This window comes from Ylistrum balloti, unplaced genomic scaffold (genome assembly GCF_031769215.1).
Source record: "Ylistrum balloti isolate Yb309-2 unplaced genomic scaffold, AGI_CSIRO_Ybal_v1 Utg371018, whole genome shotgun sequence".
Classification (NCBI taxonomy): domain Eukaryota; kingdom Metazoa; phylum Mollusca; class Bivalvia; order Pectinida; family Pectinidae; genus Ylistrum; species Ylistrum balloti.
Window position 1 is genome coordinate 50,584 of NW_026782566.1, and position 12,908 is coordinate 63,491.

General features: G+C 34.7%; 2 protein-coding genes across 2 annotated transcripts; one reads left to right on the forward strand and one right to left on the reverse strand.

Moving 5' to 3' along the window:
- The first annotated feature begins 727 nt into the window (after positions 1-727).
- Positions 728-6,287, forward strand: LOC132560131 (ATP-dependent RNA helicase DDX55-like). The gene is made up of 5 exons (XM_060224780.1): positions 728-1,127; positions 1,443-1,930; positions 2,420-2,994; positions 3,773-4,007; positions 4,704-6,287. Exons 1-5 carry the CDS (start codon positions 728-730, stop codon positions 4,761-4,763), a joined length of 1,758 nt encoding a protein of 585 aa, XP_060080763.1. The 3' UTR covers positions 4,764-6,287.
- Positions 6,288-7,092: 805 nt separating this feature from the next.
- LOC132560130 (ferredoxin-fold anticodon-binding domain-containing protein 1 homolog) lies at positions 7,093-12,212 on the reverse strand. The gene is made up of 5 exons (XM_060224779.1): positions 12,026-12,212; positions 11,643-11,799; positions 11,039-11,242; positions 10,103-10,222; positions 7,093-8,623 (listed from the first exon to the last, which is right to left on the reverse strand). Exons 1-5 carry the CDS (start codon positions 12,210-12,212, stop codon positions 7,135-7,137), a joined length of 2,157 nt encoding a protein of 718 aa, XP_060080762.1. The 3' UTR covers positions 7,093-7,134.
- Positions 12,213-12,908: the final 696 nt, after the last annotated feature.

Sequence of the window (12,908 nt, forward strand, 5' to 3'; positions counted from 1 at the left end):
ATTTACCCTTTTATAACACAAGACTTCACATCACCATACACATGAAAGCGTCATTGATGACCAAGGGGAAACTACTCTGATTTTCCCGGTAAAAAAATGGTGTTCTTGTAAATAATTCTAAAAAAAATAACAGTAAGTTTCCAAGTCATCTTTCAAAACGTGCTTAGGAAAAATCTTCAGTGAAGAAGTGGTCTGTAAGTGACCATAAACTTAAAGTTCCTGAGCCTCTCTACACCAAATATTGCAGAACAAATCATATTCTCAACAAAGCGTGCATTACCGGTGCAAACATGCAAGTCGTGAAACGATGCTTTTTTTTGCTCATAAATTATAATCTTTGAAAATGCAACCAATTCAACTTACGTTAAAGGTACCTAACACATTCCAAACGACATCTACTTCATGGAATGATAGACTCAACTCTCAGCTCTAGTGGAAAGGTGGATGCTCGCAAACAAAGCCGAACTCTTCATTTTGAAGGTAATAAAAGCGTGGCCACAAAATTAAGTTAATATTTCAGAATTTTTCTTATTCAGAAATCAAGTTAAATTATGTTTTTGAATTTATTGTAGTATTAGAAACGGATTAACTACTTATATAAAGATATATCTGTACGTTGTTGCTTTGGAGATCTGCACCTTTATGAGTAAATAGTAGAGCAATCCGTATTATATCCTTATGTTTTTTTCATTTTGCAATATTTACTGACTCGATACCAATAACAAACATGGAACCCACGTGGGAGGATTTACCAGTTACACTTTGTGATTCTACCCTAAATACACTGAAAAAGCTAAAATTCGTGAAGGCTACACCTGTTCAAGCGGCATGTATACCACTTTTTATTGGCAACAAGGATGTTGCAGCTGAGGCAGTTACTGGTAGTGGCAAAACGTTAGCTTTTCTTATTCCGATTCTTGAGAAACTTGATAAACACACGACTGAAACGGGAAAACTGAAGAAACAAGAGATATTTTCTATAATCCTAACACCTACGAGAGAACTAGCCTTCCAAATCAAAGAGGTCATTGACCATTTTCTTGAACACCACGATGGCGTAGCTTCTATTTTATTTATTGGTGGCGAAAACCTACACAGTGATGTCAATAAGTTTAAGTCAAACGGAGGTAAGATTCAATTTCATATTAAACTGTCATCTGTAAAATATTAGAGGTACATTCAGCCGTTTTCCCTCATTATCGAAATATATGAAACGAAATGATTGCATTTCCATAGATATATATAGCTTTGGTTCTCGATGATTAATTTACATCAAGGACTCTTGCTTTTTGTTTGATGATATACTTTGCTAACGTTTTATTACATGCCGTTGATGGAGAAAAATAAATTGTTTTAAAGTTATCGGGTTATACAAAATATCAAAAGTACATGTGGTGTCATTGTTTGTTGTTTTCTCTTTTTTTTTCTTCTGTATATTGTAGGTCACATTGTGGTTGCTACACCCGGAAGATTTGAGTCTCTTTTAGAGAAAAAATGGGATGGATGTAATCTTGCTGCCAGTGTCAAATCTCTAGAAATTCTTGTGTTGGATGAAGCAGATCGTTTGTTAGAAATGGGTTTTGAAGCTAGCATAAACACAATTCTGAGCTTTCTACCAAAACAGCGTCGGACAGGCTTGTTTTCTGCTACCCAAACAGATGAGGTAGAAAAACTTATCAGGGCGGGGATGAGAAATCCAGTGCGGATTAACGTAAAGGAAAAAAGAGAGAGCTCTGACTCAAGTGGCATAAGAAGGACACCAGCATCTTTAGAAAACCAGTACATGATACTGGACAGTGACGAAAAGTTTAACCAACTCATTCACTTCCTACACATTAACAGGGAACTCAAAATTTTGGTGTTTTTCAGCACATGTGCTGGTGTTGACTATTTTTCTAAAGCCATACAGCATATCTTGAAAAAATCTCAGGTGAGTTTGTTTATATCATTTTAGCAATACACTCTTAATACGGTAAATCACTTGACAGGTCATGCCAGTTTCACTTTATACTGATATCAATTCTGAAATATTAGATCAATGCTTCAGGTATTTTACTATTCTTTGAATGATGCAGTAATGGAAAACATTTAATTTCTTACATTAAGTATGCTAGAGATTGAACAATTTGAAATGATCATTACTGGAAAACAATGAACGCTAAAATATTTATGGACATTTTTTAATTATGTGTCTGTATTTCAACTAATTTAGATGGCATCAGTGGTCTTTAAATATGAAAATACATGCAGATGTATTGTATATACTATAACATGTACCATATTTAACTAAAGAACGGTTACGTATCTTACTAATGATAACGACCAAATTTTAATTACTGAAATTTAACATATCAATATCACAACATAATGTCTTTAGTTTCCTATCTGAATGTTTTATCCATCTGTTATTTCTAATTAGATCCTCTCCATACATGGCAAAATGAAGAAAAAGAGGAACAAGATATTCTCCAGATTCAGAACCTTGGAAAGTGGTGCCCTCTTGTGTACAGATGTCATGGCCAGGGGTGTGGATATCCCAGAAGTTGATTGGGTTGTTCAATATGATCCACCTAGTTCAGCAAACTCCTTTATCCACAGATGTGGACGTACAGCAAGAATCGGCAATAAAGGGACAGCTCTTATATTTCTGTTACCAACTGAAGATGCTTATGTTAAATTTATTGAAATTAATCAGAAAGCACCTTTAAAGATGATAGAAAAAGCAGACAGTGTTCAGAATCACCTCCCAAAACTTCAGAAAATGTCCATGAAAGACCGGGCCATGATGGACAAAGCAGCCAAAGCATATGTGTCTTGTGTGCAGTCTTATGTTAAACATGAGTGCAACATGATCTTTAGAGTGAAAGACCTAGACTTTGGTAGACTGGCAACTGGTTTTGGACTGGTTCGTGTCCCTAAAATGCCAGAATTGAAAGGAAAAGTGCTGACAAACTTCATTGCCCCAGATGTAGACTGGATGACCATACCTTACAAGTCAGTATCTGTTGCCCTGTAGGCAGTTATATCATTGGGAGTAAAATGATATTGATAGTTCAATAAAATCTAAACTTAAATTATTTTACAACAGTTGTGAAAGAAATTATTGACCTGGATATGAAAGTGTGGGAGGGGTCTTACTTTAACAAGAAACAAGTGAAAACCTACGTAGTCAGGCAGGTGGCCCCATTGGTAATACCCAAAATATTCATACCATTTCAGGACCATTTGGCAAATCAAATCATGGATATCTAGGTGAAAGTCTAGTGTGTTATCACTGCACCACCTGAAGAGCAGATAATCAAGGTCTCCAATGTCATATGTGTTAAAATTTCAAACTGCTTTTTCCAACTGACCTAGGCCTAAAGTTTTGGTAATTAGAAGATTTCTGTGATGTTGCTAGGCAAAGTTTACAAAGTGAATGATGTTTTGAGTATCATGACCTTACTAGATTTAGAGTTTCATTTTCATTAAATATATAAAATGCCAAAATGATAAGTTTATTTATCGAGCATGTACAAGTTTTAGCCAAAGGCTGATCTCCCTCAGGGTCCTCAATGTTAGTTAAATTTGTCAGGTTATATGCCATGATGTGAAATGTAAATGAACTTATGAAAAGCATTGAATACCAGGTGAGAATTGCAGGCCCCTTGAGCCTCTTATTTGAAATCTAAAGAACTTAGAACTGAACTTGATGCTGAGTAAAGTGATTTTGATGTTTTATATCAGTTTTAGAAACACTGAATATAATTACATGTTAAATTTTCACCTTCAGAGATAAAGCCAAAGAGAAAATGAGACAGGACCAAATGAAAAATGGAGAAATTGTGAAAAAGGGAAAACCTAAAAAACCTTTGCAGACAAAGTCATGGTCTCAACACAAAGACCGTAAAGACAGGAAAAAGAAACGTAAAGAGAAATTGGGTAAACGCAAGCAAGAGATATCAGAGGAAGACATTGATGATATTGACAAGGACTTGAAATTGATGAAGAAACTAAAAAAGGGAAAGGTAAGTTGAATGCATGTATGCAAGAATGTAAGTTGAAGTTTAAATCAGAGTGTTGATGTCAGATCCAGCCAACACTAATTTGTGTTAATGTTTTCATTGATCGTTTCTGCAAACATATTGAAGTTTTATCTTTCCTTTCTACCTTGTTTCCTTGAATTTTGCAGTGATGTCATTTGCCCATTTATTTATGCACTAAGTAAACCTTTTTCTGGTAATAAGCCAACCCATATTTAATCTTATTCTGTAGAATGACCAACAAGTGCTTTTTAATGTTGATCATCAAATATTTCCTTTAAAGACATTTGTATGCTTTGCTAGCAAATATGTAAAATATATTGTAATTAAGGGGTTAGTGCCCCTCCCCATCTAGATTTTTACATTTCTTTTGATCACTTTGGATTTTTTCAGTCATCTCCTAGGTTTAATGTTTTGGTCCTTAGCATCAGTGACAAGTCTTAGAAGGATGAAGCAGCTGTATGATTCAATTTAAGTCATTGTTTGGCTCTACTCCATCATATTTTACTTTGTACTTAAAGATGTTATTCACTTGTGTGTCTTTCGGTGTAATCTTCTATGTGATTGCTACTTGAAAGCTAAGACATTCATTAACATTTAACACATATGGTATTTGTCTAACATTGCTTCAAAATTACAAATCTTTGCTTTACTTACAATTACATATTTTTTGTATTTCAGATATCTAAAGAAGACTTTGACAAAGAGTTTGCTGATGATAGTGACTCGGATGAAAGTTGACCTGTGATCCTGTATAGATAAGATTGTGTTATTAAAGATTGCTATTGTGTTATTTAACACATTAGACCAGAGTACACTGCTGACACTTGAGAGTTTACCTCATTTCTTCTGGAAAAAAGGGAAAAAGGGATAAGACCCTTTAGGCTTCTGTGTAACAAACTTTGTAAATATCTTACAGCAATTCAATCTGAATATGTCATTATTGGAAGAATGCAAGAACTCCCTAACAGAAATATGCTGACTGCCTGGTCTACAAGCTAGGGATAAAATATATGTTGTCTTCATACTATAAATAAGCTCACCAGTAATAAATATTATTTACCAGAGATATGGTTGGAATTGCACTCCCAAGTGACATAACCACATGTTATAAATGTTCCTACTGAATCTTCAAGCAAGATTTTGTCAGAATAACAACACAACAAGATAATGAGGAGCCTTGTTACAAAGTCTATTAAGATATTTAATATGGTAATTACATTTTTTTTTACAATTTCTCTTCATTTATAAGCTTCTTTTAAATGTCATCTTCTCAATAATAAAAAAACCTTTAATCATGATACATGGCTGAAGTTTCTTGGGATGAAGCCCGACAAAGTTTGCAGAAAAAAATAACCTTGATCCACATTCAAGGCCACAGATGTTAAAACCTGCAGTGATGACTTCTTAAGAACCAAAAGGCCTATAATGGTGAAATTTAGCTAAAATGTTCCTTTAATGAAGTCCAACAAAGTTGTGAAAAGAAGTAACCTTGACCAATATTCAAGGTCGCAGAGCTTCAATCCTTCAAGGAGCTTCTGATCACTAATTGAAAGGCCTTGAATGGTGATATTTGCTAGGTAGATGCCTTGGTATATGTCTAATAAAGTTAAGAAAAAGAAATGATATTGACATGTATTCAAGGTTACATGGGTCAGATGTGTTAAACTCTTCAAACAACAAAGGCCTGGTGTCATTATATTCATTTGTTAGGTTTCAGGATGAGGACCAACAAAGTTAACAAAAATAAAGAACCTTGACCCATATTCAAAGAATCATAGGCCAAATTCGTGAAACCATCAAAAGACTACTTCTCAAAACTTTGAATGCTAATGATTTGCAATGATAATGTATTTGTGAAAAGCAATGAATACAGTGTGAGAGATACAGATCCTTTGGCCTCTTGTCTGATTTAAATACATATTTCCTCTTTGTTGACATTTCTTACGGTAACCTGTGTATCTGTTTTTCTCTACTTAATGAAGAAGTATTGAAATTAAACAAGAATTGATATCCTCTTAACTATTGGTCATTCATCGTTGAAGTACGTAAGTAAATACAGATTTTACTGCAACTTGCAGTAGTGGAGAAAAAGATCATTTGGTCTGACATGTAACAGAACTTTGTACTAAAGTAATTTGTACTTTGATATACAGTACCCATAGTTACTGTCCAGAACTTTTGTTTTAGCTTCTAACATCATTTATTTGTCTGTATTGTTAATATTCACAGTATATAAAACAAAGTGATCTATAAAAAGTTTTGATGATGTTTTTAATAGTACTTGTATGGAAGGTTTTAAAAATAAATCATTTATAAGACATATATAAATCTTTTTTGATTTTTTGTTTTCGTCTGTTAAAGGGATCTTTGTCTGTTTGCATGCTTGTTTGTTTGCTGTGGTTATCAGTCTGGTTCATTATGAGGTGGGATAATGGTAACTTTAAAATGGTGTGTATTCATAGAGAGCAGAGCTTTGGTCAAAAGTCTTATAACACTGGACTGACGTAAACTCAACCACAAAGGGGCGTTACAAAGAACAGTAATTTCAAGTATAGGTTGTTGTTCAAAAGCTAGAGAGAGTGGGAAAAGGCAGCAGACAGATATGAGTAAGAACAGACAAGGGACAGAGGAAATCTAAGGGAGCTGACTTTGTAACAATAGGATATACAAATAAACGGAGTACTGGACAATCAAATACACAATGTACCATGTGTGGTGTTGTGTGACAATATATTGTAACCATTTGGAAAATCTACAAAATTACTTTTTTGATGGAGTATCATGTATATAACTGCAACAATCACCTGTTGACCTTTACATTCACCAAAATAAAAGTAGCTATTGCAGTTGGATACTCTTTAGAAATTGTGATTTTTGACATGTCATTGGTTCAACATCACTGGGGTTAAGTGAAAAACAGATGAAAGGTTTTGGGGAATATAAACTTATTGGGATTTGTTCTGTATTACAAGGTATTGGACAAACGCAAAACTACCTTTCAAGGAAATATGAATGTTTTTTATTCATTGACTGATAAAACAAAAAAGGAAAATGTTATAGTGTTGCAATATCATCTCCTTCAAGACCAAAATTAAATCTGCATTAGTTATTATCTCAGCTCAACATCCATAATCCGAGCCACCTCCAGTCGTATCATGCTCTGTAATTGCCAGGAAGTGTTGTATGACAACACTCGATCATGTGACATGAAGATCAATCTGTAACACCGACTATGACGTCGACTAGGCCTGTTTGTCTCTACATCCTCATACATTTCTAATAATTGTACTGATAATATCTGATCGCCTGCGACACTCCTGATGATGTCAAGGTATAGCAGGGTATCAAATTCTCCCTCAGGTTTCACCCAGAAACTCATGTCAAAAGTAAATGTCATTGGATATAAACTAACAGTTTCAAATATTGGCCAATCACAATCTTTCCTTTTGAACTGTTGGGTTACCCTTCTATCAGCTGACCAGAGAAGCAACTCGTTTGGAATTTGATACAAACATTTACACATTTTGATGACATCAAACACCAGAATAACTCGTGGAGGATTTTGTTTTGGGCTTAATATCAAAATTGAGCCGATGGACTTCCATGTCTGTCCTTCATCACCAAGAACACTCATATTTACTCTGCCAACGGAATACACATCTGTAGATGATGTAGCCAGTTTTCTAGTTCTCTCTAGTTGAATCTTTCCACATGATCCGAGTGCTGAAGCTACTTTTGCACACATTTGATCGGCATGAAGAAAAACTGATTCAAAATTTAGAGGAATGCATTCTGTGGTTTCTTCCTCTTTATTTTCATCAGAAAGTTCTGGCAAAACACAAATCATTTCCACTGACCATGGTTGTATATTGGGGCTGATCTCGCCACGCCTATATACATCTCCCGTTGCTATGACAATCTGTTTTGGACTAAGTTTCATATGGTGTATCAAGTCAGTTAAATGTTCCAGCATTGATATTCGCAGATGTTCATGGTTTTCTGATATTCCAGTGTTGCTAGGTTGGGTATCTGTAGAGACATATGTTTCTCTTGGTTGTTTTCCTGTCTCTGTGTCTTCCTCTAAATCTGTGACTACCTCTTTAATGTCTGACATTAAATCAGACTGTTTCAGTTCTTCATTCCGTGGTTTTATTGGCTGATCTCCTATAATAGGACCATAACAAGTGAGCTGATTTCTGTAGCCCAGATAAAAACATTGACTTGTGTGCATGTCACATGTGAGTGTATCGCCACACGAAACAGTTAGGTCAAGCGATGACGAGTCGTCCTGGAGTGTTGATTTGTGATAATGCACCAAAGCATCATCGCATTGTGATGTTTTGTTGTCTGCTGCTGCTTCAGATATTATGGAAGAAGGATTATCTCCACCGATAGATGCCTTTGAATCTGATATGTGAAGTAATTCCACATTCTGTGTTAGTGATAACACAGGTGATATCACCGACTTTTCCAATGGTCGCCTCAAGATAGGGGTTCCCACATCAACCACCTTGATGAAGTCATCACATGTAACAAGGTTCTCTTCTAGTTGTCTCCTCACCTCAAATACAGGGTGGCCAGGTTCCTCATGTAGCCTCCTGAAAATAAAAAATCACCTGAGTCAATCCAAACATGTTATCGTTTTTGCCATCTCAATATCCATCTTTGTGGTATGGTTTGACTTGGACTTGGACCACATGGAATAAAACAATCTTCATCGTAACAACAATATTTTTACCTGTTAATGTAATTTACTACATTCAACACAAGAGATACAAGAGGGATCTTGGCACCCATTATTGTCTGACCTTTATTTGTTCTTTAAATGTTTGATAAATATCCTTTTTTCACTCCCCCCCCCCCCCCCCCCCCCCCCATATATCTCATAATTGTTTTTTTCTGTTCACTTCCAAAATCAAATAAGCACAACCATGGACCAAAACAATATTCATATGGAATTTGAGAAAAAGCAACAACCAACTTCCATTGTCAAAATCCAAGATGGCCACTAAAACTAGTGATCAAGGGGAACCTACTAGAGCTTTTGAAAGAATAGCGATAACAAACTTTCATAGTCAAAATTGAAGATGGTCGGCTATCAACCTTTTTTGTTTTTTTCTGATCAATCCCAAAATCAAACAAGAACAACTAAGAACAAAGGGGAACCTGCATATTAATTTTGAGAAAGATCTCAAGAAATTGCAATAAAAGGAATTGTTTATGGAAAGACCAGTGGACCTAAGGTAATATGAATAGGTAAAAATTTTCATGATATGCTTCACTTCACTTGGTGATTGCATCATGTTGGTGGCTCATTGCGTGCTATCTATTGCACCAACCAAACCTCCATCCCTTCACCTTCTTTCATATCTTCTCACCCACCTTTCAAAAGAAGCCATAGTGAATAAAGACTGATCAAAGTTAATGGTAAATTCTCTTACAAGTTGTTGATAAAAATGTATGACAGAAGTGATCAATGCCCGGAGGCCGACAGCACAAAACAAATCCATTTGGGTAATCTAAATTGTGAACCAGTGATATGACCAAGTATTTGGTGTGAAATGTTTTTGTTCAAATAATGATGTCCAGGTGAAGTTTTTGTCTGAAATAATGTAATGGTGCACTGGTCAGGTGTTTTGTCTAATGTTGTGATATAGTTCCCTGGTCAGAATTTATTGTCTGAAATAGTGAAATAGTTCTCTGGTCAGGATTTATTGTCTGAAATAGTGAAATAGTTCTCTGGTCAGGATTTATTGTCTGAAATAGTGAAATAGTGCCCTGGACAGGATTTATTGTCTAAAATAGTTAAATAGTGCACTGGTCAGAATTTATTGTCTGAAATAGTGAAATAGTTCCCTGGTCAGAATTTACAGTCAGAAATAGTGAAAGTGTGCTCTTTTTAACCAGGATATGTTTCATAGATTTGTTTTGTTTAATGATGTTTCATCTAGGTTAGTGAAGTTGTGTTTGATTGTTCAGCTTTACAAACAGTCTAATGTAAATATTGTGTTATAAACATAACATGTACCTTCCAAATTTTTACATGTCCTCTAACCACCATAAAGATAAGTATCTACCTGTTGACTTTGTCAGACAAATGATGCCTTAGAGATTTCTGATCTGGCACAGGGACTATCTCCGCCTTCTCAAAAACATGGGTTATTGCCCTCTCAGTGTGGAATCCTTTATCTTGACTTCTGCAAATCAAGTTTTAAGATTATAAGCTAGTTTCCTGATAAGTGAACAGCATGTAATAATATACATCCCTACCTCACAAGCACTATTTCAAAGAGACACAATATTGTATTCCCAAATGGATCTATGGTCCATAAATAATTTATAATCAAACCCTTGGTGAACCAAGTACATGTACCCAGTAAATGACTGACCAAACCAAATTAGCCATTGAACTATGACCCTCAGGACCTGGTCGTTCAAACACTTGTTAGAGATAATCAATGGTTAGTGAAAATTTTCAAACATGAAATAAAGAAAATTTGGCACATTTTTTTATCATTTTACAACTGTTGGTTTGTTGAGACAGGTCAGATTGATATATATTTGGAGTGTTAATTAGGCCTTCATTTCGGATTTGTTCTGTGAATTCAGTTCAATTTGAATTTTTTTCACTAACTAATGGTTAACTCTAACTAACCTTTGAGTGACAAGAGCCAAAAGGAAAAACAAATTAAATTCTGATTTTAGTTAGCATAACTTTCATATTTCTGGAATAGAAAAGAGTAATTGAAAATAACCCTATTTGCTGCAATCAAGCTGAAGATCTTATATTCTCTATGCAAAATTCTTACCGCTTGCTTAGAAGTAAGTTCATACCAGCAATACATTCACATCAAACATATGAATTAATTTCATTTACTAAACAGAAGAAAGCTAACACACAATCCTTATGAAAACAAGTTAATACCATAATATAAGTCCCTTATCTGAATTCTATTTGTATACTTTCAGCAGTTTTTAAGTGTTGTTTTATTACTGACAAGCTAGTCACCAACCTGAACCCGGTACTATTGTACTGCTTATAACTGCCTGTCTGAAATGGTACAGCTCTTCTCAGAATGAATCCAGCGTTGGCTGCCATAGAAATCACTTGCCAACTGTTATGCCAAGCTCTCATTGGTTTATCTGCTGGTGACCCGCCTTGACCTTTGCACAATGTCACCAAAATTTTACCATTTTCCTTCAACACATTTGAAGCACTAAAAAAAAGAAAAAAGAAAACAAATAAATGCTGGTAGCTATATAAGTATCAGACAGAACTATGAAAACTTTATCATAATAATTCTCAGAAACTCCAACTGTTTACATGGAACTGAAAGTTGTCACTTTCCAGTAAATACGAGATGTACATATTGAGCAATTACAGAGGAATTTTGAATAAAAAGTGCTAAATATAATTCAGCACATGTCAACAGACACTGAACCTTGTATAGGTTTATACAAATAAAGGTCAAATTCATCAGACTGTGACATTGACCTTTCTGAAATGATATTGGTTTTGAAGAATTTGACCTTCCAGAAAGGTCAATGCCAATGAACAATGACTGTAAAACCAATGGATATATCATATGATAGAGTTATAAAAGTTGTACAAATTACCTCAGGAAGAAGTCCTCAAGGAGCTTTCTATTTTTCTTTATGTTGGATTTTCCACCCACATGAGGAAAGTTGAAAATAATTCTGTCAAATCCTCTCCCTTTTAAATTGATGTTATCATGGAGTTTTGTAGCATCAACTTGAAACAGTACAGTCAGACCTGAAAACCAAAAATGAAGGTTTTTTTTTTCAAATAAACATTTTTCAAATTAAACATACCGGTAAGTGTGATCATAAAAACTTAAACTAAAAGTCACATAACTTAAGTCCCCCTCCCCCAGAAAGATTAAAAAGCTGAAAATAGCTTTGAGAAGGAATTATGTCAACTTTTTCAATTTTGAAGTCAACAAGGGAACAAAGTTTGACTGTTGATCCTTAATTCTTACCATTTTTTCTAAGTTGTTGGATACACTGCCCCGCAGCTTGGTGTTTAGTAATGGAGTCTTCACTCTCTAAGCTTGTAGTGGTCACATGATGCAGTGTATCACTAGAGTACTGGTGAAGCAGGGACACAGAGAATGAGAAATCGCCTTCTCCTACAAGGAGCACATCACCATGGATACTGTCATCCATTTCCCAGGCATTGATGGATACCTTCAGTAAATCATTATCCTAAAATTAACCATTAGTCATCCAATATCTTCATGCCTCACTAATTATGGTAATTATATAGGATATTTCCATGCTTTCTATTTTGTTCAATATTTGCTATTATTATGTCACTCCTCTTTAGGTTAGCTAGAATGAATTGAACTCATTTCATTTCTCCCAGTGAAAGATATGGTTTTATGCTGAAAATATCTGTGATATGTTTACTGAATGAAAAATTTAAAGTTTTGATTGCATACATTTTGGACCAATCAAATCAAAGCATTTGCCATGAAAATATTTATCTCTCCCAGAGTGCATCACAGGAACCATGCATAACTCTAGTGGACACTAAAAACATATCCATATTTAAAAGGAAGAAAATGTTACTGCTATAACAATGTTACATGTGTTATTTACTTCTTAAAGATTTGAAGACTTGTATGTTAGATGTGAACCTGGCTTGATAATAATCGGCTGAGTAATGATAATAAATGATAATTATGTAAACAGATAGTAGCAAGTGGCATCATTGAAAGGTGGAGAAAAATGTAATAAATAGAATACTCCTTATTAATGGTATAGAAACTTTAATGGTATGAAATATAACTCTATATATAGGAGACTAGTATACAACCAGAGGTCCATGGTTTGATCTCTATATATAGGATTATTTGGATT

Bases quoted from the DNA above. Each gene is read 5' to 3' on its own strand.
- LOC132560131 (XM_060224780.1), top strand. From the start codon at position 728: ATGGAACCCACGTGGGAGGATTTACCAGTTACACTTTGTGATTCTACC. The intron at 1,128-1,442 runs GTAAGATTCAAT...TGTATATTGTAG, and splicing joins TAAGTTTAAGTCAAACGGAG to GTCACATTGTGGTTGCTACA. The intron at 2,995-3,772 runs GTCAGTATCTGT...TTTCACCTTCAG, and splicing joins TGGATGACCATACCTTACAA to AGATAAAGCCAAAGAGAAAA.
- LOC132560130 (XM_060224779.1), bottom strand. From the start codon at position 12,212: ATGGATGACAGTATCCATGGTGATGTGCTCCTTGTAGGAGAAGGCGAT. The intron at 11,243-11,642 runs GTAATTTGTACA...TCTTTTTTTTAG, and splicing joins CTTGAGGACTTCTTCCTGAG to TGCTTCAAATGTGTTGAAGG. The intron at 10,223-11,038 runs GTTGGTGACTAG...CTTGATTTGCAG, and splicing joins TACAATAGTACCGGGTTCAG to AAGTCAAGATAAAGGATTCC.